Source organism: Cetorhinus maximus, unplaced genomic scaffold, assembly GCF_964194155.1.
Source record: "Cetorhinus maximus unplaced genomic scaffold, sCetMax3.hap1.1 HAP1_SCAFFOLD_362, whole genome shotgun sequence".
Lineage (NCBI taxonomy): Eukaryota > Metazoa > Chordata > Chondrichthyes > Lamniformes > Cetorhinidae > Cetorhinus > Cetorhinus maximus.
The window spans coordinates 251,568-278,013 of record NW_027596308.1 but is presented as its reverse complement, the minus strand read 5'-3'; the positions used below and the strand labels follow the sequence as shown (position 1 = coordinate 278,013).

Here is a 26,446-nt window from a genome sequence, read left to right as displayed (position 1 = left end):
CCCTGAGTCTGTTACTCACTCCCTGAATCTGTTACACACACCCTGAATCTGTTACACACTCCCTGAATCTGTTACACACTCCCAGAGTCTGTTACACACTCCCTGAATCTGTTACTCACTCCCTGAATCTGTTACACACTCCCTGAGCCTGTTACACACTCCCTGAACCCGTTACACACTCCCTGAACCCGTTACACACTCCCTGAACCCGTTACACACTCCCTCAGTCTGTTACACACTCCCTGAGTCTGTTACACACTCCCTGAGTCTGTTACACACTCCCTGAATCTGTTACACACTCCCTGTTTCTGTTACGCACTCCCTGAGTCTGTTACACACTCCCTGAGTCTGTTACACACTCCCTGAATCTGTTACTCACTCCCTGAATCTGTTACTCACTCCCTGAATCTGTTACACACTCCCTGAATCTGTTACTCACTCCCTGAGTCTGTTACACACTCCCTGAATCTGTTACTCACTCCCTGAGTCTGTTACACACTCCCTGAATCTGTTACTCACACCCTGAATCTGTTACACACTCCCTGAGTCTGTTACACACACCCTGAACCCGTTACACACTCCCTGAGTCTGTTACTCACTCCCTGAGTCTGTTACACACACCCTGAACCCGTTACACACTCCCTGAACCCGTTACACACTCCCTGAGTCTGTTACACACTCCCTGAGTCTGTTACACACACCCTGAGTCTTTTACACACTCCCTGAGTCTGTTACTCTCTCCCTGAGTCTGTTACACACTCCCTGAGTCTGTTACACACTCCCTGAGTCTGTTACACACACCCTGAGTCTGTTACACACACCCTGAATCTGTTACTCACTCCCTGAGTCTGTTACTCTCTCCCTGAGTCTGTTACACACTCCCTGAGTCTGTTACACACTCCCTGAGTCTGTTACTCACTCCCTGAGTCTGTTACTCTCCCTGAGCAGGATTTTGCAGCCCCACCATGGCGTGTCTCCCCCTAGGGGATACAGTGAGCCATTTAAATCTCCATTCAGTTCGGCCGGACTATAATATCTGGGTTGAGCCGGGGGTGGTTTGTGACGGGGAAGGTAAAACCCTGGCCATTGAGTCTGGACCTGAATGAGGATAGTTAAGAGATGTACTGTGCGCACACATTATCTGGGAGTGAAGTCCCACAGGCTGATAAATCTCTTCCTGATGTGAAACCGTCAGAAACTCATTTCAGAAACAGAGTGCAAGTTAATATTGACGCTTGGCTTTACCCTCAGACTAACAGACAACAAATTACACACAGGCTTCAGCACAATTCTTTATTAAAATGCTTTGTTTGAGTTCTCCATTCATGCTGTTTGATTAATAGATCCAGGAATAATCTCCATCGGACAGTTAGAAGGCTGATAAGGAACAAGCCGAATTCTTCTCCCTGGAGTCCTCGATTAGCGCACAGCCCTGTCACCTCGGAGCCCGGCGTGTAGCTCTACCACACGCACCATCTTGTTCTGAGTCTCTGTTTGACAGGAACAGAAAGTAGGAAAATAAATGCAGGATCCAAAGATTGGTGTGGGAGGAATGGGTTTCAGCTCATGGGGCACTGGCACCAGGGCTGGGGTAGGAGGGACCTGTTCCACTGGGGCGGGCTTCACTTCAGCCGTGCATAACCTCACATTTTCCCACATTATATTCCACCTGCCAAGGTTTTTGCCCACTCGCTTAACCTGTCTATACCCCTCTGTCGACTCCTCGTGTCATCCTCACCACTTGCCTTCCCACCAATCTTTGCGTCATCCGCAAATTTGGTGATAGTACATTCACTTCCCTCATCCAAGTCATTAATAGATATTGTAAATAACCGTGGCCCCAGCGCTGATCCCTGTGGCACTCCACTAGTTACAGGTTGCCATCCTGAAAATGTCCCCCTTATCCCCAACTCTCTGTCTTCTATTAGTTAATCAATCCTCTGTCCATGCTAATATACTGCCCCCAACACCATGGGCTCTTATCTTATTAAGTAGCCTTACATGTGATACCTTATCGAACGCCTTTTGGAAATCTAAATATATTACATCTCCTGGTTCCCCTTTATCTATCCTGCTTGTTACCTCTTCAAGGAATCCTAATAAATTTGTCAGGCATGATTTCCCCTTCATGAGGCCATGCTGACTCTGTTTGATTAGATTATGCATTTCTAAATGTTCTGCTATTACATCCTTTATAATAGACTCCAACATTTTCCCAATGGCGGATGTTAAGCTAACTGGTCTATAGTTCCCTGTTTTGTGTCTCCCTCCCTTTTTAAATAAGGGTGTTCCATTGGCAGTTTTCCAATCCTCTGAGACTTCTCCAGGATCTAAGGATTCTTGGAAGATTACTACCAGTACATCCACTATCTCTGTAGCTACTTCCTTTAATATCCTAGGATGCCCATCAGGTCCAGGGGACTTATTGGCCTTTAGTCCCATTAGTTTCCCTAGTACTTTTTCTCTAGTGATAGTTATTGTAGTTATTTCCTCCCCCACTTTTGTCCCTTGATTATTTCGTATTTTTGGAATGCTATTAGTATCTTCTACTGTGAAGACTGATGCAAAGTATTTATTCAACCCCTCTGCCATTTCCTGGTTCCCCATTATTATTCCCCCAGCCTCACTCTCTAAGGAAAGATATACTGGCATTGAAGGCAGTCCAGAGAAGGTTCACTAGGTTGATCCCGGGTATGGAGGGATTTTCTTATGAGGAGAGGTTGAGTAGGTTGGGCCTGTACCCATTGGAGTTTAGAAGAATGAGAGGCGACCTTATTGAAACATATAAGGTTCTTAGGGGGCTTGACAGGGTAGATGCTGAGAGGTTGTTTCTCCTTGTGGGAGAGTCTAGGACCAGAGGGTATAATCTCAGAGTAAGGGGGCACCCATTTAAGACAGAGATGAGAAGGAATTTCTTCTCTCAGAGAGTAGTCAATCTGTGGGATTCTTTACCGCAGAGGGCTGTAGAGGTTGGGTCATTAGTATGTTTAAGGCTGAGATAGACAGATTTTTAATCAGTAAGGGAATCAAGGGTTATGGGGAAAAGGCAGGAGAGTGGAGTTGAGGATTATCAGATCAGCCATGATCACATTGAATGGTGGAGCAGACTTGATGGGCCGAATGACCTACTTCTGCCCCTACATCTTATGGTCCTTTGGTCAAAGGCTGGAAATGAGGTGCATTCAGGTCTGTGTACAGTAATGTAACAGGGACAGTGTGGAGTAGTGTTTCAGGGACTGTGTACAGTAATGCATAGAGGTCTGTGTACAGCAGTGTATCGAGGACTGTGTACAGTAATGCATTGGGGTCTGTGTACAGTAATGCATTGGGGTCTGTGCACAGTAATGTATCAGGGACTGTGTACAGTAATGTATTGGAGTCTGTGTACAGTAATGTATCAGGGACTGTGTACAGTAATGTATCAGGGACTGTGTACAGTAATGCATTTGGTTCTGTGTACAGTAATGCATTGGGGTCTGTGCACAGTAATGTATCAGGGACTGTGTACAGTAATGTATTGGAGTCTGTGTACAGTAATGTATCAGGGACTGTGTACAGTAATGTATTGGAGTCTGTGTACAGTAATGTATTGGAGTCTGTGTACAGTAATGTATTGGAGTCTGTGTACAGTAATGTATCAGGGACTGTGTACAGTAATGTACTGGAGTCTATGTACAGTAATGTATCAGGGACTGTGTACAGTAATGTATTGGAGTCTGTGCACAGTAATGTATCAGGGACTGTGTACAGTGATGTATTGGAGTCTGTGCACAGCAATGTATCATGGACTATGTACAGTGATGTATTGGAGCCTGTGTAATGTACTGTATCAGGTTCTGTGTTCAGTAGGGTATTGAGACTGTGTAAGGCAGTGCATTGAGGATCTGTTTACTGTACTGTATCAGGGTCTGTGTACAGTAGGGTATTGAGACTGTGTAAGACAGTGCGTTGAGCATCTGTGCACAGTACTGTATCAGGGTCTGTGTACAGTAGGGTATTGAGACTGTGTAAGGCAGTGTGTTGAGGATCTGTGTACAGTACTGTATCAGGGTCTGTGTAGAGTAGGGTATTGAGACTGTGTATGGCAGTGCATTGAGGATCTGTTTACTGTACTATATCAGGGTCTGTGTACAGTAGGGTATTGAGACTGTGTAAGGCAGTGCATTGTGGAGCTGTGTACTGGTACTGTATCAGGGTCTGTGTACAGTAGGGTATTGGGACTGTGTAAGGCAGTGCGTTGAGGATCTGTGTACTGTACTGTATCAGGGTCTGTGTACAGTCGGGTAGTGAGACTGTGTAAGGCAGTGTGTTGAGGATCTGTGTACTGTACTGTATCAGGATCTGTGTACAGTAGGGTATTGAGACTGTGTAAGGCAGTGCATTGAGGATCTGTGTACTGTACTATATCAGGGTCTGTGTACAGTAGGGTATTGAGACTGTGTAAGGCAGTGCGTTGTGGAGCTGTGTACTGTACTGTATCAGGGTCTGTGTACAGTAGGGTATTGGGACTGTGTAAGGCAGTGCGTTGAGGATCTGTGTACTGTACTATATCAGGGTCTGTGTACAGTAGGGTATTGGGACTGTGTAAGGCAGTGGGTTGAGGATCTGTGTACTGTACTGTATCAGGGTCTGTGTACAGTAGGGTATTGAGACTATGTAAGGCAGTGCGTTGTAGATCTGTGTACTGTACTGTATCAGGGTCTGTGTACAGTAGGGTATTGGGACTGTGTAAGGCAGTGTGTTGAGGATCTGTGTACTGTACTGTATCAGCGTCTGTGTACAGTAGGGTATTGAGACTGTGTAAGGCAGTGTGTTGTGGATCTGTGTACTGTGCTGTATCAGGGTCTGTGTACAGTAGGGTAGTGAGATGTGTAAGGCAGTGTGTTGAGGATCTGTGTACTGTACTGTATCAGGGTCTGTGTACAGTAGGGTATTGAGACTGTGTAAGGCAGTGCGTTTTGGATCTGTGTACTGTACTGTATCAGGGTCTGTGTACAGTAGGGTATTGAGACTGTGTAAGGCAGTGCATTGTGGATCTGTGTACTGTACTGTATCAGGGTCTGTGTACAGTAGGGTAGTGAGACTGTGTAAGGCAGTGCGTTGAGGATCTGTGTACTGTACTGTATCAGGGTCTCTGTACAGTAGGGTAGTGAGTCTGTGTAAGGCAGTGCATTGAGGATCTGTGTACTGTACTGTATCAGGGTCTGTGTACAATAGGGTATTGAGACAGTGTAAGGCAGTGCGTTGTGGAGCTGTGTACTGTACTGTATCAGGGTCTGTGTACAGTAGGGTATTGGGACTGTGTAAGGCAGTGCGTTGAGGATCTGTGTACTGTACTGTATCAGGGTCTGTGTACAGTAGGGTAGTGAGACTGTGTAAGGCAGTGTGTTGAGGATCTGTGTACTGTACTGTATCAGGGTCTGTGTACAGTAGGGTATTGAGACTGTGTAAGGCAGTGCATTGAGGATCTGTGTACTGTACTATATCAGGGTCTGTGTACAGTAGGGTAATGAGACTGTGTAAGGCAGTGCGTTGTGGAGCTGTGTACTGTACTGTATCAGGGTCTGTGTACAGTAGGGTATTGGGACTGTGTAAGGCAGTGCGTTGAGGATCTGTGTACTGTACTGTATCAGGGTCTGTGTACAGTAGGGTATTGGGACTGTGTAAGGCAGTGCGTTGAGGATCTGTGTACTGTACTGTATCAGGGTCTGTGTTCAGTAGGGTATTGGGACTGTGTAAGGCAGTGCGTTGAGGATCTGTGTACTGTACTGTATCAGGGTCTGTGTACAGTAGGGTATTGAGACTGTGTAAAGCAGTGCGTTGTGGATTTGTGTACTGTACTGTGTCAGGGTCTGTGTACAGTAGGGTTTTGAGACTGTGTAAGGCAGTGCATTGTGGATCTGTGTACTGTACTGTATCAGGGTCTGTGTACAGTAGGGTAGTGAGACTGTTTAAGGCATTGCGTTGAGGATCTGTGTACTGTACTGTATCAGGGTCTGTGTACAGCAGGGTATTGAGACTGTGTAAGGCAGTGCATTGTGGATCTGTGTACTGTACTGTATCAGGGTGTGTGTACAGTAGGGTATTGAGAATGTGTAAGGCAGTGTGTTGTGGATCTGTGTACTGTACTGTATCAGGGTCTGTGTACAGTAGGGTATTGAGACTGTGTAAGGCAGTGTGTTGTGGATCTGTGTACTGTACTGTATCAGGGTCTGTGTACAGTAGGGTATTGAGAATGTGTAAGGCAGTGTGTTGTGGATCTGTGTACTGTACTGTATCAGGGTCTGTGTACAGTAGGGTATTGAGACTGTGTAAGGCAATGCGTTGTGGATCTGTGTTCTGTACTGTATCAGGGTCTGTGTTCAGTAGGGTATTGAGACTGTGTAAGGCTGTGCGTTGTGGATCTGTGTACTGTACTATATCAGGGTCTGTGTACAGTAGGGTATTGAGACTGTGTAAGGCAATGCGTTGTGGATCTGTGTTCTGTACTGTATCAGGGTCTGTGTACAGTAGGGTATTGAGACTGTGTAAGGCAGTGTGCTGTGGATCTGTGTACTGTACTGTATCAGGGTCTGTGTTCAGTAGGGTATTGAGACTGTGTAAGGCTGTGCGTTGTGGATCTGTGTACTGTACTGTATCAGGGTCTGTGTTCAGTAGGGTATTGAGACTGTGTAAGGCAATGCGTTGTGGATCTGTGTACTGTACTGTATCAGGGTCTGTGTTCAGTAGGGTATTAAGACTGTGTAAGGCAGTGCGTTGTGGATCACTGTCCATCTGCACTAACCCCTGAGACCTGATCCCCGGCTGGTGTCTGTCGTTCGGAGCTGTGTTGTCAGTCCGTTACCTGCTCGCTTTCTGCCCTCGACGCCGCTGGAACTCCAACTCGTCCACCGTCCAAACAGAACCTTTCACGTTCTCCACCCGCACAAAACACTTGTGCAGGCTCAGGTTGTGACGCACGGCGTTCTGGAGCAGAGAGGAGAGCGGCGTGAGCAGACACAGCAACCACAGCTGGACAGCGGCACAGAACAACGGTCAGCGCAGCTCAGCACAAACCCTTACCTTCCAGGTAGCGGTGTTATAGCGGAAAAACGCAAAGGTGTGGGTGAACCACTGATAGATTTCGTTCAGCGTCAGCTGCCTGTCCGGAGACTCCAGAATGGCCTGGGAAAAATGAACAAGCATCAGCGAGAAACACATCTCCTCCCAATTGTAAACACGACTATATATATCAGAGTGTTACAGTGAGGGGTGTGGGGTATATCTGTGTTACAGTGAGGGGTGTGGGGTATATCAGAGTGTTACAGTGAGGGGGTGTGGGGTATATCAGAGTGTTACAGTGAGGGGGTGTGGGGTATATCAGAGTGTTACAGTGAGGGGTGAGGGATATATCAGAGTGTTACAGTGAGGGGTGTGGGGTATATCTGTGTTACAGTGAGGGGTGTGGGGTATATCAGAGTGTTACAGTGAGGGGGTGTGGGGTATATCAGAGTGTTACAGTGAGGGGTGTGGGGTATTTCAGAGTGTTACAGTGAGGGGTGTGGGGTATATCAGAGTGTTACAGTGAGGGGTGTGGGGTATATCAGAGTGTTACAGTGAGGGGTGTGGGGTATATCAGAGTGTTACAGTGAGGGGTGAGGGATATATCAGTGTTACAGTGAGGGGTGTGGGGTATATCTGTGTTACAGTGAGGGGTGCGTGATATATCAGAGTGTTACAGTGAGGGGTGTGGGGTATATCAGAGTGTTACAGTGAGGGGTGTGGGATATATCAGAGTGTTACTGTGAGGGGTGTTGGGTATATCAGAGTGTTACAGTGAGGGGTGTGGGGTATATCAGAGTGTTACAGTGAGGGGTGTGGGGTATATCAGAGTGTTACAGTGAGGGGTGAGGGATATATCAGAGTGTTACAGTGAGGGGTGTGGGGTATATCTGTGTTACAGTGAGGGGTGCGTGATATATCAGAGTGTTACAGTGAGGGGTGTGGGGTATATCAGAGTGTTACAGTGAGGGGTGTGGGATATATCAGAGTGTTACTGTGAGGGGTGTTGGGTATATCAGAGTGTTACAGTGAGGGGTGTGGGGTATATCAGAGTGTTACAGTGAAGGGTGTGGGACATATCAGAATGTTACAGTGAGGGGTGTGGGGTATATCAGAGTGTTACAGTGAGGGGTGTGGGGTATATCAGAGTGTTACAGTGAGGGGTGTGGGATATATCAGAGTGTTACAGTGAAGGGTGTGGGACATATCAGAGTGTTACAGTGAGGGGGTGTGGGATATATCAGAGTGTTACAGTGAGGGGTGTGGGGGATATCAGTGTTACAGTGAGGGGTGTGGGTTATATAAGGGTGTTACAGTGAGGGGTGTGGGGTATATCAGAGTGTTACAGTGAGGGGTGTGGGATATATCAGAGTGTTACAGTGAGGGGTGTGGGGTATATCAGAGTGTTAGAGTGAGGGGTGAGGGATATATCAGAGTGTTACAGTGAGGGGTGTGGGGTATATCAGAGTGTTACAGTGAGGGGTGAGGGGTATATCAGAGTGTTACTGTGAGGGGTGTTGGGTATATCAGAGTGTTACAGTGAAGGGTGTGGGACATATCAGAGTGTTACAGTGAGGGGGTGTGGGGTATATCAGAGTGTTACAGTGAGGGGTGTGGGGGATATCAGAGTGTTACAGTGAGGGGTGTAGGATATATCAGAGTGTTACAGTGAGGGGTGTGGGGTATATCAGTGTTACAGTGAGGGGTGTGGGGTATATCAGAGTGTTACAGTGAGGGGTGTGGGGTATATCAGAGTGTTACAGTGAGGGGTGTGGGGTATATCAGAGTGTTACAGTGAGGGGTGTGGGGTATATCAGAGTGTTACAGTGAGGGGTGTGGGGTATATCAGAGTGTTACAGTGAGGGGTGTGGGGTATATCTGTGTTACAGTGAGAGGTGTGGGGTATATCAGAGTGTTACAGTGAGGGGGTGTGGGGTATATCAGAGTGTTACAGTGAGGGGTGTGGGGTATATCAGAGTGTTACAGTGAGGGGTGTAGGATATATCAGAGTGTTACAGTGAGGGGTGTGGGGTATATCAGTGTTACAGTGAGGGGTGTGGGGTATATCAGAGTGTTACAGTGAGGGGTGTGGGGTATATCAGAGTGTTACAGTGAGGGGTGTGGGGTATATCAGAGTGTTACAGTGAGGGGTGTGGGGTATATCAGAGTGTTACAGTGAGGGGTGTGGGGTATATCAGAGTGTTACAGTGAGGGGTGCGGGGTATATCAGAGTGTTACAGTGAGGGGTGTGGGGTATATCAGAGCATTACAGTGAGGGGTGTGGGGTATATCTGAGTGTTACAGTGAGGGGTGTGGGATATATCAGAGTGTTACAGTGAGGGGTGTGGGGTATATCAGAGTGTTACAGTGACGGGTGTGGGATATATCAGAGTGTTACAGTGAGGGGTGTGGGGTATATCAGAGTGTTACAGTGAGGGGTGTGGGGTATATCAGTGTTACAGTGAGGGGTGTGCAGTGTATATATGTTACAGTGAGGGGTGTGGGGTATATCAGAGTGTTACAGTGAGGGGTGTGGGGTATATCAGAGTGTTACAGTGAGGGGTGTGGGGTATATCAGAGTGTTACAGTGAGGGGTGTGGGATATATCAGAGTGTTACAGTGAGGGGTGTGGGATATATCAGAGTGTTACAGTGAGGGGTGTGGGGTATATCAGAGTGTTACAGTGAGGGGTGTGGGGTATATCACTGTTACAGTGAGGGTGTGCAGTGTATCTGTGTTACAGTGAGGGGTGTGGGGTATATCAGAGTGCTACAGTGAGGGGTGTGGGGTATATCACTGTTACAGTGAGGGTGTGCAGTGTATCTGTGTTACAGTGAGGGGTGTGGGATATATCAGAGTGTTACAGTGAGGGGTGTGGGATATATCAGAGTGTTACAGTGAGGGGTGTGGGGTATATCACTGTTACAGTGAGGGTGTGCAGTGTATCTGTGTTACAGTGAGGGGTGTGGGGTATATCAGAGTGTTACAGTGAGGGTTGTGGTGTATATTTATAGCATCCATCATGTCATTTGTAATAACATTTCGAAGAGAGAAGTCACTGTTTATTTGACTGAGTACTGGTGAGATTCTTACCCATCTGATTAACGCTGCGTAGGTTAATGGAGGACGGACGCTGTAAATTCTATAGTATTCCAGAGTGGGATTGATATCTGAACATTAAAAAGATTAAATCAGTGATCACGTTGGATTCCAAACAAACGAGAGTCAAACCTGTGAATCCTGATTCGAATGAAGATGGTTTGAATGGATCCATTAACTGGCACCCACTGCGGAGTCACTGACCCTCCCCTTCAAGTTTCAATCCATTAGGGTTTGTTCGAGGTGTTGGGAATCACAACCTCAAACCCCAGAGTGTAAATCTCCGATTGAGGGAGAAGAATGATTCCTTATCTCCATTTAAACTTTCCCAGCTTCAGGAACAGTGGCTGGTTCCCCCTGGACATCTCCATCATACCCTGCACCTTCCCCAAAATCTGCTGCCCAGGGTTAGCATTAGGGTTAGCATTAGGGTTACCTTTTGGGCTAGGGTTAGGTTTAGGGTTAAGGTTAAGGCTTTTGGTTAGGGTTTAGGGTTGGAGGTTAGTATTCGGGTTTAGTATTAGTGTTAGTCTTGGAGTTAGGGTTAGGGTTTTGGGTTAGGGTTTATAGTTAGTACTTAGGGCTGGGGGTTAGGATTCGGGTTTAGGGTTAGTGTTAGTCTTGGAGTTAGGGTTAGGGTTTTGGGTTAGGGTTAGGGTTTATAGTTAGTATTTACGGCTGGGAGTTAGGATTAGGGTTTAGGGTTTGGGTTAAGTTGTGTTTGGGTTAGGGTTCAAGGTTTAGGATTAGAGTCATGGGTTTAGGGTTTAAGGTTTTGGGTTAAGGTTCGGTTTCGCGTTAGGGTCAGGGTTCAGGATTTAGGATTAGAGTTATGGGTTTAGGGATGGGTTGGGGTTATGGGTTTAGGGGTTAAGGTTTTGGGTTAGGTTTGGGGTTATGGGTTTAGGCTTTAAGGTTTCAGGTTAGGGTTAATGCTTAGGGTTAGGGTTGGGGTTCTGGGTTTAGGGTTTAAGTTTTCGTGTTAGGGTTGTGATTATGGGTTTAGGGTTTAAGGTTTCAGGTCAGGGTTAATGTTTACGGTTAGGGTTCGGGTTCTGGGTTTAGGGTTTAAGGTTTCGGGTTAGGGTTAAGGTTTAGGGTTAGGGTTGTGATTATGGGTTTAGGGTTTAAGGTTTCAGGTTAGGGTTAATGTTTAGGGTTAGGGTTGGGGTTCTGGGTTTAGGGTTTAAGGTTTTGGGTTAGGGTTAAGGTTTAGGGTTAGCGTTTGGGGTTTGGGGGTTAGGGTTAGGGTTAGGGTTTCATGTTAGCGTTAGGTTTAGTGTTAGAGTTATGGTTAGGGTTAAGGTTAGGGTTAGGGTTAAGGTTAAGGTTAGGGTCAGGGTTAATGTTCGGTTTAGGGTTAGGGGTTAGGGGTTAGGATTAGAGTTAGGGTTAGGTTGAGTGTTAGGGGTTAGGTGTTAGGGTTAGGGTTAGGGTTAGTGGTTAGAGGTTGGGGTTAGGGGTTGGGGTTAGGGGTTGGGGTTAGGGTTAATGTTCGGTTTAGGGTTAGGGGTTAGGGGTTAGGATTAGAGTTAGGGTTAGAGTGAGGGTTAGGGGTTAGGATTAGAGTTAGGGTTAGGATGAGGGTAAGGGGTTAGGGGTACGGGTTGGGGGTTGGGGTTGGGGTTATGATGCCTTACCAGAGAAGAAGATGGTATTTTTCTCCCGGAGATGATTTTGGTCCAGTGACAGGTTATGTCGGTTAGTCAGAGCAGCGATAGCGCTGGGCCAGACTGATGTCAGCGATGCCGCGGACATCATAGGAACATTATTCCTTGGAACTTCCAACACTCTCTTCAGGACAATGGGAGAGAGCGTTAGAGCGAGTGGGGCAGCTTAACCATACATTTCACCTTTTCATCCCAAACAGCTGTACCCCCACCGCAAACAGCTGTACCCCCGCCCCAAACAGCTGTACCCCACCCCCGAACAGCTGCACCCCACCCCCGAACAGCTGCACCCCACCCCCGAACAGCTGCACCCCACCCCCGAACAGCTGCACCCCACCCCCGAACAGCTGTACCCCTACCACAAACAGCTGTACCCCCACCACAAACAGCTGTACCCCCGCCCTGAGCAGCTGTACCCACACCCCCGAACAGCTGTACCCCCGCCCCGAGCAGCTGTACCCCCGCCCCGAACAGCTGTACCCCCGCCCCGAGCAGCTGTACTCCCGCCCCGAGCAGCTGTACCCCCGCCCCGAGCAGCTGTACCCCACCCCGAGCAGCTGTACCCCACCCCGAGCAGCTGTACCCCCGCCCCGAGCAGCTGTACCCCTGCCCCGAGCAGCTGTACCCCCGCCCCGAGCAGCTGTACCCCCGCCCCGAGCAGCTGTACCCCCACCGCAAACAGCTGTACCCCCACCCCCAACAGCTGTACCCCACCCCGGGCAGCTGTACCCCCACCGCAAACAGCTGTACCCCCGCCCTGAGCAGCTGTACCCACACCCCCAACAGCTGTACCCCCACCGCAAACAGCTGTACCCTCGCCCCGAGCAGCTGTACCCCACCCCGAGCAGCTGTACCCCCGCCCCGAGCAGCTGTACCCCCGCCCCGAGCAGCTGTACCCACACCCCCAACAGCTGTACCCCCGCCCCGAGCAGCTGTACCCCACCCCGAGCAGCTGTACCCCCGCCCCGAGCAGCTGTACCCCCGCCCCGAGCAGCTGTACCCCCGCCCCGAGCAGCTGTACCCCCACCGCAAACAGCTGTACCCCTGCCCTGAACAGCTGTACCCCACCCCCGAACAGCTGTACCCCCACCGCAAACAGCTGTACCCCCGCCCCGAGCAGCTGTACCCACACCCCCAACAGCTGTACCCCCGCCCCGAGCAGCTGTACCCCACCCCGAGCAGCTGTACCCTCGCCCCGAGCAGCTGTACCCCCGCCCCGAGCAGCTGTACCCCCACCGCAAACAGCTGTACCCCACCCCCGAACAACTGTACCCCCACCGCAAACAGCTGTACCCCCGCCCCGAGCAGCTGTACCCCACTCCTGAACAGCTGTACCCCCGCCCCAAGCAGCTGTACCCCCACCCCGAACAGCTGTACCCCACCCCTGAACAGCTGTACCCCCACCCCAAGCAGCTGTACCCCTGCCCCGAGCAGCTGTACCCCACCCCCAACAGCTGTACCCCCGCCCCGAGCAGCTGTACCCCCGCCCCGAGCAGCTGTACCCCCGCCCCGAGCAGCTGTACCCTCGCCCCGAGCAGCTGTACCCTCGCCCCGAGCAGCTGTACCCCCGCCCCCAACAGCTGTACCCCCGCCCCGAGCAGCTGTACCCCACCCCAATCCCCAAACCCCAAACTCCAAACTCCAAACTCCAACCCCAACCCCAAACCTCGCCTCGCCCATTGCCCCCTGTGCCCACCCCCCTCAGCCCCATACTCACTGGAGGCTGTTGCGGCTGCAGGTCAGACACTTTCAGCTCCAGCTGGGTTTGCATTGCCTGGAGTCTCCCCTTCTCAAACTCCAGCTGCACAGGGAGAGAAGAAAAGGCAGGAACTGAAGTGGGCAATTCGACTGGAGCAGCTTCTGCTCAGATCCAACCAACTGGGGCTGCACCCGGAGCCATCCAGACACAGCCTGGCATCTACCATCGGCACAGGAGACACTCACTGCACAGCAGCAACCAGCCAGTGTCCCCGCACCCCCAAACCCCCCAACCCTCAAACCCCCCCAACCCCCAGCCCCAAACCCCACCTCCCCCAACCCCCCAGCCCCCAAACCCCACCTCCCCCAATCCCAACCCCCACCTCCCCCAGCCCCAAATCCCACCTCCCCCAACCCCCAAACCCCGAACCCCCAAACCCCACCTCCCCAAACCCCCCAACACCCAGCCCCAAATCCCACCTCCCCCAATCCCAATCACCACCTCCCCCAACCCCCAACCCCCCCAACCACCACCCCCCCAACCCAAAACACCCAACCCCCCCAACCCCCACCTCCCCCAACCCCCCAACCCCCAGCTCCAAACCCCACCTCCCCCAATCCCAAGCCCCACCTTACCCAAACCCTCACCTCCCCAAACCCCACCTCCCCAAACCCAAAACACCCAACCCCCCCAACCCCCACCTCCCCCAACCCCCCAACCCCCAGCTCCAAACCCCACCTCCCCCAATCCCAAGCCCCACCTTACCCAAACCCTCACCTCCCCAAACCCCACCTCCCCAAACCCTCAACCCGCAGCTCCAAACCCCACCTCCCCCAACCCCAACACCCACCTCCCCCAACCCCCCAACCCCCAGCTCCAAACCCCACCTCCCCCAATCCCAAGCCCCACCTTACCCAAACCCTCACCTCCCCAAACCCCACCTCCCCAAACCCTCAATCCGCAGCTCCAAACCCCACCTCCCCCAACACCAACACCCACCTCCCCCAACCCCCAAACCCCAATCCCCCAACCTCCACCTCCACCAAACCCCCAACCCCCAGCCCCAAACCCCACCTTCCCCAACCCCCCAACCCCCAGCCCCAAATCCTACCTCCCCCAACCCCAACCACCACCTCCCCCAACCCCCAAACCCCCAACCCCAATTTCCCCGAGCCCCCCAACCCACAGCCCCAAACCCCACCTCCCCCAACCCCAAATCCCACCTCCCCCAACCCCCAAACCCCCAACCCCCAACCCCCAAACCCCACCTCCCCAAACCCTCAACCCCAGACCCAAGCCCCAAACCCCCAACCCCAACTCCCACCTCCCCAAACCCTCAACCCCCAGCCCCAAACCCCACCTCCCCCAACCCCAACACCCACCTCCCCCAACCCCCAATCCCCACCTCCCCAAACCCCAAACCCCCAAACCCCCACCTCCCCAACATGCAAACCCCCACCTCCCCATCCCCCAGCCCCAACTCCCACCTCCCCCAAACCCCCACCTCCCTAATCCCCAACCCCAAACCCCACCTCCCCAAACCCTCAACCCCCAAACCCCCACCTCCCCCAACCACCAACCCCCACCTCCCCCAACTCACAAACCCCCAACCCCCAGCTCCCCCAACCCCCACACCCCCAAGCCCCAACCCCAAACCTCCACCTCCCCAACACGCAAAGCCCCAAACCCCCACCTCCCCATCCCCCAGCCCCAGCCCCCACCTCCCCCAAACCCCCACCTCCCTAATCCCCAACTCCAAACCCCACCTCCCCAAACCCTCTACCCCCAACCCCAACACCCAACCCCCACCTCCCCCAACTCCCAAATCCCCAACCCCCACCTCCCCCAACTCCCAAACCCCCAACCCCCACCTCCCCCAAATCCCAAACCCCCAACCCCCACCTCCCCCAACCCCCACACCCCCAAGCTCCCAACTCCCAAACCCCCAACCCCCACCTCCCCCAACACCCACACCCCCAAGCTCCCAACTCCCAAACCCCCAACCCCCACCTCCCCCAACACCCACACCCCCAAGCCCCCAACTCCCAAACCCCCAACCCCCACCTCCCCCAACCCCCACATCCCCAAGCCCCCAACCCCACCTCCCCCAACCCCCACACTCCCAAGCCCCCAACCCCCACCTCCCCCAACTCCCAACCCACAACCCCAAACCCCAAACCCCAAACCCCAAACCTTAACCCCCACCCCAGCCCCCACCTCCCCAACCTCCAATCCTCAAAGCCCCAACCCCCAGCCCCAACCCCAACCCACCCCAACCCCAAACCGCCAACCCCCAAACCCACAACACCCAACCCCAACCCCACAACTACCAAACCCCCAACCCCCAAACCCGCAAACCCCAACCCCCAACCCCCACCTCCCCCAACCACCAAACCCCCAACCCACAGCCCCAAACCCCACAGCACCAAACCCCCCAACCCCAACCCCCCACCCCCACCCCCAACATCCCTAAACCCCCAACCTCAAACCCCCAAACCCCTCAACCCCCAAACCCCCAAACCCCCAAACCCCAAACCCCCAAACCCCAACCCCCACCTCCCCCAACCCCCACCATCCCTAAACCCCCAACCCCTATACCCCCAAACCCCAACCCCCAACCCCTAAACCCCCAAACCCCAACCCCCAAACCCCCAAACCCCAACCGCCCAACCCCCACCTCCCCCAAATCCCAACCCCAACACCCCCAACCCCCAATCCCCTAAACCCCCAACATCCAAACCCCCAAACCCCAACCCCCAACCCCCACCTCCCCCCAACCCCAACCCCAACCCCCACCTCCCACAACCCCCAACCCTCAAAGCCCCAACACCCAGCCCCAACCCCAACCCCACCTACCCCAACTCCAAACCCCAACCCCCACCTCCCCAACCCCAACCCCCCAAACCCACCTCCCCCAACACCCACCCCCAACCCCCAAACCCCTAAACCCCCAACCTCCAACCCCCATACTCCTAAACCGCCAACCCCCAAACCCCCAAACCCCAACCTCCACCTCCCCCAAACCCCAACCCCAACCCCCACCTCCCCCAAACCCCAACCACAACCTCCAAACCCCCAACTCCAAAACACCCAACCCCCAACCCCCAACCACCCAACCCCCAACCCCCACCTCCCCCAACCCCAACCACCAAACCCTAAACACCCAACCCCCAACCCCAACCTCCACCTCCACCACCCCCCAATCCCAAACCCCCAACCCCCGACCCCAAACCCCAAACCCCAACCCCAACCCCCACCTCCCCCAACCACAACCCCAAACCCCCAACCCCAACCCCAACCCCAACCCCCACTCCCCCAACTGCAAACCCCAACCTCCACCTCCCCCAACCCCGAAACCCCAAACCCCCAGCCCCAACCCCCACCTCCACCAACCCCCAACCCCAACCCCCACCTCCCCCAACCCCCAAACCCCAAACCCCCAACACCAACCCCCACCTCCCCCAACCCCGAAACCCCAAACCCCCCAGCCCCAACCCCCAACCCCAACCCCCACCTCCCCAACCCTCAAACCCCCAACCCCAACCCCCACCTCCCCCAACCCCCAACCCACAACCCCCAACCGCAACCTCCACCTCCCCCAACACCCAACTCCCACAACCCCAAACCCCCCAACCCCAAACCCAAAATCCACCCACTCCCCGCATCCCTAAACCCCCAAACCCTAATCCCCCCAAACCCCAAACCCAAACTCCAAACCCCTAAACCCAAACCCTAATCCCCCAAACCCCCAAACCAAACCCTCAAACCCCAAACCCCAAATCCCAAACCCCCAACCCCAACCCCTACCCCAAACTTCAACCCCAACCCAAACTCCCCAACCCCAACCCCTACCCCAAACTTCAACCCCAACCCAAACCCCCAATGCCAAATCCGAAACCCCAAATCCCAAGCCTCCACTCCCTGTCCATCTCCCTCTCATCCTCCACTCACTGACCATCTCCCTCCCTCAACCTCCACTCCCTGTCCATCTCCATCTCACCCTCCACGCCCTGTCCATCTCCCTCTCACCCTCCACTCCCTGTCCATCTCCCTCCCTCAACCTCCACTCCCTGACCATCTCCCTATCACCCTCCACTCCCTGTCCATCTCCCTCTCACCCTCCACTCCCTGTCCATCTCCCTCTCCCCCTCCACTCCCTGTCCATCTCCCTCTCCCCTCCACTCCCTGTCCATCTCCCTCCCTCAACCTCCATTCCTTGACCATCTCCCTATCACCCTCCACTCCCTGTCCATCTCCCTATCACCCTCCACTCCCCCTCCACTCCCTGTCCATCTCCCTCTCCCCTCCACTCCCTGTCCATCTCCCTCCCTCAACCTCCACTCCTTGTCCATCTACCTCTCCCCCTCCACTCCCTGTCCATCTCCCTCTCCCCCTCCGGTCCCTGTCCATCTCCCTCCCTCCCCCTCCACTCCCTGTCTATCCTCCTCTCCCCCTCCGGTCCCTGTCCATCTCCTTCCCTCACCCTCCACTCCCTGTCCATCTCCCTCTCCCCCTCCACTCTGATAGCAGCGGTAAGTCTGTCTCCTGCTTTGAGGGGAAGGTTAGCCCAGGCTGCACAAACCTGTCTCTAGCTGGAGGTTGAGGATTGGGTTTTACAAACCTTTGACTCGAGCTGATTCACCTTCTCCGTTTGAATTAGACACTGAGCTGTGCTTGTATCATTCAGGCAGTGAACATCATCAAGGTGCCTGTCACCAAACGAAAGGTAAAGGGTGAGAATTCTGTGGAATGGTTAATGGAATAAAGCGGTAGCTGGTTAGTGAAGGATAGACCCAGCAACAGGGAACTCAACCTTGTTAAAGCAACAGGCGGTGGCTTTATAGCAGATATTCACACACACACCCAGCACTGTGTGACTGACACCCTCACACACACACCCAGCACTGTGTGACTGACACCCTCACACACACACCCAGCACTGTGTGACTGACACCCTCACACACACACCCAGCACTGTGTGACTGACACCCTCACACACATACCCAGCACTCTGTGACTGACACCCTCACACACATACCCAGCACTGTGTGACTGACACCCTCACACGCATACCCAGCACTGAGTGACTGACACCCTCACACACATACCCAGCACTGTGTGACTGACACCCTCACACACACACACCCAACACTGTGTGACTGACACCCTCACACATATACCCAGCACTGTGTGACTGACACCCTCACACACATACCCAGCACTGTGTGACTGATACTCTCACACACCCCAGAGTGTGTGACTGAAAACCTCACACACACACCCAGAACAGTGTGACTGACACCCTCACACATATACCCAGCACTGCTTGACTGACAATCTCACACACACACCCAGAACTGTGTGAATGACACCCTTAAACACCCAGCACTGTATAACTGACACCCTAACATACCCAGCACTGTGTGACTGTCATCCCTCCACACATACCCAGCACAGTGTAACTAACACTCACACACAGACACACAGAGCATTGACTGACTGAGATTTTCATGCACACACCCAGTGCTATCTGTCTGACACACACACACAGCCTGATTCACACTCTCAAACATATATACAGAACTGAGTGACTGACACCTCACACACAAACCTAGTTTTGTGTGACTGACAGCCTCACACACATACACACAGTACTGTGTGACTGACAGTGTGTGTACCATCTACAAGATGCACTGCAGGAATTCACCAAGGCTCCTTCAACAGCACCTTCCAAACCCACGACCTCTACCATCTAGAAGGACAAGGGCAGCAGACACATGGGGAACACCACCACCTGAAAGTTCCTCTCCGAGCCCCTCACCATCCCGACTTGGAAATATATCGGCCGTTCCTTCACTGTCACTGGGTCAAAATCCTGGAACTCCCTCCCTAACAGCACGGTGGGTGCACCTACACCACACGGGGACTGCAGCAGCTCAAGAAGACAGCTCACCCACCACCTTCTCAAGGGGCAATTAGGGATGGGCAATAAATGCTGGGCCCAGCCAGAGCCACCCACATCGCGTGAATGAATTTTTAAAAACACACACACACAGCATTATGACTGACACCCTCAGCACACAAACACAGCTCTGTGTGCCTGACACTCTTACACACGCCCAGCACTGCCTGACTCACATGTTCACACACAGACACACACAAACACACATGCACACACATACATATACACAGGCACACACGCACAATCCACTTACTGACTGATACCCTCACACAAACACACACCAAGCACTCTCTGACTGACACAGTTACACACTCACGCACGCACCCAGGTCTGTGTGCCTGATGCCATCATACACACACACACATGCACACACCCAGCACTGACTTAGTTACATATGAAAAATACAGTTAAACTTACTTGAGAAAGGCTTCATATTCCTTAAAGACCTGCTCACAGCCTGGCCATTTACAGAAACCATGGACAAACAGTGGGTTCGAGAGAGCGGGATCACTGCAGATATAGAACACACAGGAGATCATTGACAGTAAGTATAACACTCTACACCACCACAGAACACATCATCATATGCTCATGGCCTGTAACACATAAACATAAGGCAGCTCACCACCACCTCCCCAGGGGGCAACTAGGGACAGGCAATAAATGCTGGGCCCAGCCAGAGACACCCACATCCCATGAATGAATTTTTAAAATACACACACTCTGCCTTAGCACAGTCCTACACACAAACTCCACCTGTAACGCAGAAATACATGCACTCTCTACCTGTAATACAGAAATACATACACTCCCCACCTGTAACATAGAAACACACACACTCTCTGCCTGTAATACAGAAATACATACACTCTCCACCTGTAGCACAGAAACACACGCATATTCCCCGCCTGTAACACAGAAACACCCAGACTCTCCACCTGTAACACAGAGCACACATGCTCCCTGCCTGTAATTTAGCCCCACACACACTACACCGGTAACACAGAAACACAGACCTTTGCCTGTGGCACAGAACACCCAACCCTCCTCTTGTAACACAGCTCCCCACACCTGTGACATGGTTCCCCACACCCTCGCCCCGTACAGAATCCAGATTGTTTTGGGCTGCAGAATATCTCATTAACAGCTCCATATGAAGCAGGCACTCTGTATAAAACTCACCGCTGTCTGGCTGAGGGTGGGACAAAGGCTTGCCTGTTTGCAGAGTTGTAACAAACGATAACTGGAGTTGCTCTAGTGGTCGAGGAGCCCAGTCCCGAGGCGCTGATGTCTCCTGAATGGACAGGCTCTCTGCCTTGGCTGGGCCAAGCTGCATAGACCTGGTTACCTCCTGAAATCAGAAATCTCCGGTCACCAATCGAATAACCTTGTAGAGGCAGCAGAAGGGAGAGACAGGCAAAGAGAGAGAGAGACAGAGAGAGAGAGAGATAGAGAGAGAGAGAGATAGAGAGAGAGATAGAGAGAGAGACAGAGGGAGAGGGAGAGAGACAGAGAGAGACAGAGAGAGAGAGAGAGAGACAGAGAGAGAGACAGAGAGAGAGAGGGAGAGAGACAGAGAGAGACAGAGAGAGAGAGAGAGAGACAGAGAGAGAGAGAGAGACAGAGAGAGAGAGAGAGACAGAGAGAGAGAATGAGATAGAGAGAGAGAGAGACAGAGAGAGAGAGAGAGAGAGAGACAGAGAGAGAGACAGAGAGAGACAGAGAGGGAGACGCAGAGAGAGAATGAGATAGAGAGAGAGAGAGACAGAGAGGGAGAGAGTCAGAGAGAGTGAGAGACAGAGACAGAGACAGAAAGAGAGAGAGAGAGACAGAGAGAGAGAGAGACAGAGAGAGAGACAGAGAGGGAGACAGAGAGAGAGAATGAGAGATAGAGAGAATGAGATAGAGAGAGAGAGAGATAGAGAGGGAGAGAGAGAGAGATAGAGAGAGAGGGAGAGAGATAGAGAGAGAGAAAGAGATAGAGAGAGAGACAGAGGGAGACAGAGAGAGAGAGAGAGAGAGGAGGAGGAAAGGAAAGATAGGAGACAGGATAATGTAAATTGTGGAGGCACATCCCTGGCAGGTCACCTGTGTGAATTTCTCTTCAATGTCCCCGGGGTCTAAGAGCTGTAGCCAGCATCGCTCTGTTAAGCTGGGAGAGAGAGAGAGAAGGACAGACCCTGACCGAGGGGCCAGTCTTACCTTGGGGGATGTCATGGTGAGTCAGTGTGAAGTTTGTTGGTTTGATGGTCAGGAGTCCTTGGTGCTGCAGGTGAAAGAGCTGACGGTAATGGAGAGGAGAGCCCGTGGAGGCTGGTACCTGTCCAGAAAGAGGCAGCTTAAAAAAACAACTGCTGTCAATACGGGTTCAATCCACCCCCCTCCAACCCTCAGCTCCAAACCTCGGCTCCCTCGCAGCCAGCAGGGGGCAGGTGTGTTCACTGTTCAGTGCGACTCACACCCACATTCTGCACCACAGAAACACACAATTGTTCCGTGTAGTAGGAGGCCATTCGGCCCATCATCTCTGCACCTGCTCCCTGAACATTTTAACTTGGTGCCAACCTCCAGCCTGTTCCCCATACCCCCTGCCCATTGTTTCTGTCCAAATAACCATCCAATTGCCCTCTCGAAAGCCTCGATTGAACCTGCCTCCCCCACACTTCCAGGCCGTGCATTCCAGACCCCAAACCACTCGCTGTGTGAAAAAGTTTATTTCTCACGTCACACTTGCTTCTTTCGCAAATCACTTTCAATCTGTGCCCTCTCGTTCTCGATCCTTTTACGAGTGGGAACAGCTTCTCCCGATCTACTCTGTCCAGCCCCCTCACGGTTTTGAACATCTCTATCAAATCTCCTCCCAGCCTTCTCCTCTCCAAGGAGAACAGTCCCAACCTCTCCAATCTATCCTCATAGCTGAAGTTTCTCATCCCTGGAACTATTCTTGTAAACCTCTTCTGCACTCTCTCCAATGTGTTCACATCCTTCCTATAATGTGGTGCCCAGAGCTGTGCACAATACTCCAGCTGAGGTCTAACCGAGTGTCTTATATAAATTCAGCATAACCTCCCTGCTCTTGTACTCTATGCCCCTATTTAATGAAGCCTAAACTACCAAATGCTTTAGAAACAGCTCTCTCTCCTGGTCCTGCTGTCTTTCGTGACTTATGTACGTTTATACCCAGGTCTCTCTGCTCCTGCACACCCTTTAGAATAGTATCCTTTATTTTGTATTGTCTGTCCATGTTCTTTGTACCAAAATGCATCACCTCACACTTCTCCACACTGAACTCCATCTGCCCCCTATCTGCCCACTCCACCAATGTGTCAATGTCTTTTTGAAGTTCTACATTGTCCCCCTCGTAGTTAACAATTCTCCCAAGTTTTATGTCGTCCGCAATCTTTTAAATTGTCCCCTGCTCATCCAGATCTAGATCATTCATATATACTCAGGAAAAGCAAAGGCCCCAATAGCGACCCCTGGGGGGAACTCCACTACAAACCTTCTTCCAGCCCGAAAAATATCCATTGACCATTACTCTCTGCTTCCTATCCCTCAGCCAATTCTGTATCCATGTTGCCACTGGCCCTTTTTCACATCCCTCCTATATTCAGCTTGGTTCTCAGGTGCATTTGCCTGATACCTGGCATCAGCACACCTTTTCATCTTTAAGTTAATTTCTATCTCCTTTGTCATCCAGGGAATTCTGGACTGGTTTGTCTTCCCCTTCCTTTTTGAGGGAATATACCCTGACTGTGCCCAGACCATCTCCTCTTTGAAGGTAGCCCATTGTTCAGCCACTGGTTTCCCACCAGCCTTCGGTTCCAGTCTATCCGGCCCAGCTCTATTCTTCCCCCATTGAAGTCCGCTCTGTACCAGCTGATAATTCACACTCCGGATTGACCAATGTCATTTTCCACTCTCATCCTGAACCTTATGATACAATGAGCACAGTCCCCTAAGTGTTCCCCCACTGTCACTTGATCTACTTGGCCCACCTCATTCACAAGAACCAGGTCTCGCAGTGCGCCTTTCTGTGTTAGACTGGACACACACATTGCTGTGGGAATTCTCCGGGACACAATCTAGGAACACTTGCCCCTCACTGCCTCTTGCGCTCCCACTATCCCAGTCTATACACGGGTAATTAAAGTCCCCCATTATAACACCTCTCTGTCATTTCCTTGCAGATTTGTTCCTCTATATCCTTCCCACTGTCTGGTGGTCTACACATTACACCCAGCGATATAACTGCCCCCTTTTTATTCCTTAGCTCTGGCCAAATCGATTCTGTCCTTGAATCCTCTGACACATCCTCTTTTTCCAATACTGCAAGACTGTCCTTAACCAAAAACGCCACCTGTCCTCCTCTCTCCCTTGTCTATCTTTTCTGACCACCTTGTCACCAGGAATATTTAACACCCAGATCTGCCCTTCCTTAAGTCCAGTCTCTGTTATCCCCACCACAACAAACAGAATCTGGGACTTGGTCAATAGGAGGTAACATCGAAGGGTTCATCTGGGATTCGGGCTCCGGGAATCTCTTGTATATTCACGGATTGAAATACCCAAAGTCCGAATCATACACCCCAGACCATGTCGGATTGGTCACTGGGACTGCTGTTCAGAGAGCCTTTTGGGGTTAATTCCTGCAGGATGTCAATGGGGCCAGGATTATGGACGGGCTGATAAGTGCCAAGTGCCCACATCTCACAGCCCAAAAACCCCTCGGGCCAACAACTTCAGGCAAGGTAGGGGTGGGTATAGGAGGGATGGGGAGGAGAGGGTAGGGGGAGAAGGGGAGAGGAGGCTGTAGAGAGGAGGGGGGGAGTGGGAAGGGGAGGGGTGAGAGCGCAGAATGGAGGGTGTGTAGGGGAGAGGGAGGGGAGTGAATGGAGGATATTGAGGGGAGGATGGAGGCAGGGGGAGTGAATGGAGGGTATGGAGGGGAGATGGAGGCAGGGGGAGTGAATGGAGGGGAGATGGAGGCAGGGGGAGTGAATGGAGGGTATGGATGTGAGGTGGAGGGAGCGGGTAGTGAATGAAGGGCATGGAGGGGAGATGGAGGGAGGGAGGAGTGAATGGAGGGTATGGATGTGAGGTGGAGGGAGGGGTAGTGAATGAAGGGCATGGAGGGGAGATGGTGGGAGGGAGGAGTGAATGGAGGGTATGGATGTGAGGTGGAGGGAGGGGGTAGTGAATAAAGGGCATGGAGGGAAGATGGAGGGAGGGGGTAGTGAATAAAGGGCATGGAGGGAAGATGGAGGGAGAGAGGAGTGAATGGAGGGTATGGAGGTGAGGTGGAGGGAGGGGGTAGTGAATGAAGGGCATGGAGGGGAGATGGAGGGAGGGAGGAGTGAATGGATGGTATGGAGGTTGGGAGGAGTTGGGGAAGGTTAGGGGAGAGTAGAGTCTATTGGGGTAACTAGGGGGGGGGTAGAGTGAGGGTGGAAATGCAGAGAAGTTAAATTGATTGGAGCAGTTTTTCTGAAGGACTAGAGTGGCACCTTTGGTGGGAGAGCGGAACTACACTGTGACACGTTGACATAGACAGTTTCCATTGTACATTGGGCAGAGCAATAAAACCCTGCCACAGAGCTGACTGTGCCAAAGGAAAAGATAACTACCTGTTGCTGTGTCTGTGGAAGTCCTGTTATAGAACTCTCCTTTATCACATTGTCCAGCACGTGATTGTCTCCAGACTTGCTGCGTTTTCTGACTCCTGTCATTTTCCCTTTTCAAAACCTGAAACAAGAGGAACAGTCAGAAAGATTCCGATTTCAGGGCATTGAGTTCATCACAAAAGATCACACTGTCCCCCAACAGGGACACTTTTAAATGTATTTCACTTCAAATTTACACACCGGACACCGTGTCCCTCACACCGGACACCGTGTCTCACACACCGGACACCGTGTCCCTCACACCGGACACCGTGTCTCCCACACCGGACACCGTGTCTCTCATACCGGACACCGTGTCTCACACACCGGACACCGTGTCTCACACACACCGGACACCGTGTCTCTCACACACCGGACACCGTGTCTCACACACACCGGACACCGTGTCTCACACACCGGACACCGTGTCTCACACACCGGACACCGTGTCTCACACACCGGACACCGTGTCTCACACACCGGACACCGTGTCTCACACACCGGACACCGTGTCTCACACACCGGACACCGTGTCTCTCACACCGGACACCGTGTCACACACCGGACACCGTGTCTCTCACACCGGACACCATGTCTCACACACACCGGACACCGTGTCTCACACACCGGACACCGTGTCTCACACACCGGACACCGTGTCTCACACACCGGACACCGTGTCTCTCACACCGGACACCGTGTCTCACACACCGGACACCGTGTCTCACACACCGGACACCGTGTCTCACACACCGGACACCGTGTCTCACACACCGGACACCGTGTCTCACACACCGGACACCGTGTCTCCCACACCGGACACCGTGTCTCCCACACCGGACACCGTGTCTCTCACACCGGACACCGTGTCTCACACACCGGACACCGTGTCTCTCACACCGGACACCGTGTCTCCCACACCGGACACCGTGTCTCTCACACCGGACACCGTGTCTCACACACCGGACACCGTGTCTCACACACCGGACACCGTGTCTCTCACACCGGACACCGTGTCTCACACACCGGACACCGTGTCTCACACACCGGACACCGTGTCTCTCACACCGGACACCGTGTCTCACACACCGGACACCGTGTCTCACACACCGGACACCGTGTCTCACACACCGGACACCGTGTCTCCCACACCGGACACCGTGTCTCCCACACCGGACACCGTGTCCCTCACACCGGACACCGTGTCTCACACACCGGACACCGTGTCTCCCACACCGGACACCGTGTCTCTCACACCGGACACCGTGTCTCACACACCGGACACCGTGTCTCACACACCGGACACCGTGTC

The 26,446-nt window shown here is 52.6% G+C and overlaps 1 protein-coding gene across 1 annotated transcript; it reads right to left on the bottom strand.

Annotated features, from left to right (window-relative positions):
• Nucleotides 1-1,281: 1,281 nt before the first annotated feature.
• On the bottom strand, nt 1,282-25,200 carry LOC144673427 (forkhead box protein P1-like). The gene is made up of 11 exons (XM_078535270.1): nt 25,099-25,200; nt 21,674-21,791; nt 20,687-20,822; nt 19,889-19,981; nt 18,131-18,218; nt 13,528-13,611; nt 11,781-11,934; nt 10,135-10,211; nt 7,063-7,164; nt 6,845-6,966; nt 1,282-1,490 (listed from the first exon to the last, which is right to left on the bottom strand). The coding sequence occupies exons 1-11, from the start codon at nt 25,198-25,200 to the stop codon at nt 1,436-1,438; spliced, it is 1,131 nt and encodes a 376-aa protein (XP_078391396.1). The 3' UTR covers nt 1,282-1,435.
• Nucleotides 25,201-26,446: the final 1,246 nt, after the last annotated feature.

Excerpts from the sequence above, each read along its gene's own strand:
- LOC144673427 (XM_078535270.1), bottom strand. The coding sequence starts at position 25,200 with ATGACAGGAGTCAGAAAACGCAGCAAGTCTGGAGACAATCACGTGCTG. Across the intron at positions 19,982-20,686 it reads TGTTACAACTCTGCAAACAG|TGATCCCGCTCTCTCGAACC; the intron begins GCAAGCCTTTGT and ends CTATATCTGCAG. Across the intron at positions 7,165-10,134 it reads ACGCAGCGTTAATCAGATGG|GCCATTCTGGAGTCTCCGGA; the intron begins GTAAGAATCTCA and ends CATTTTTCCCAG.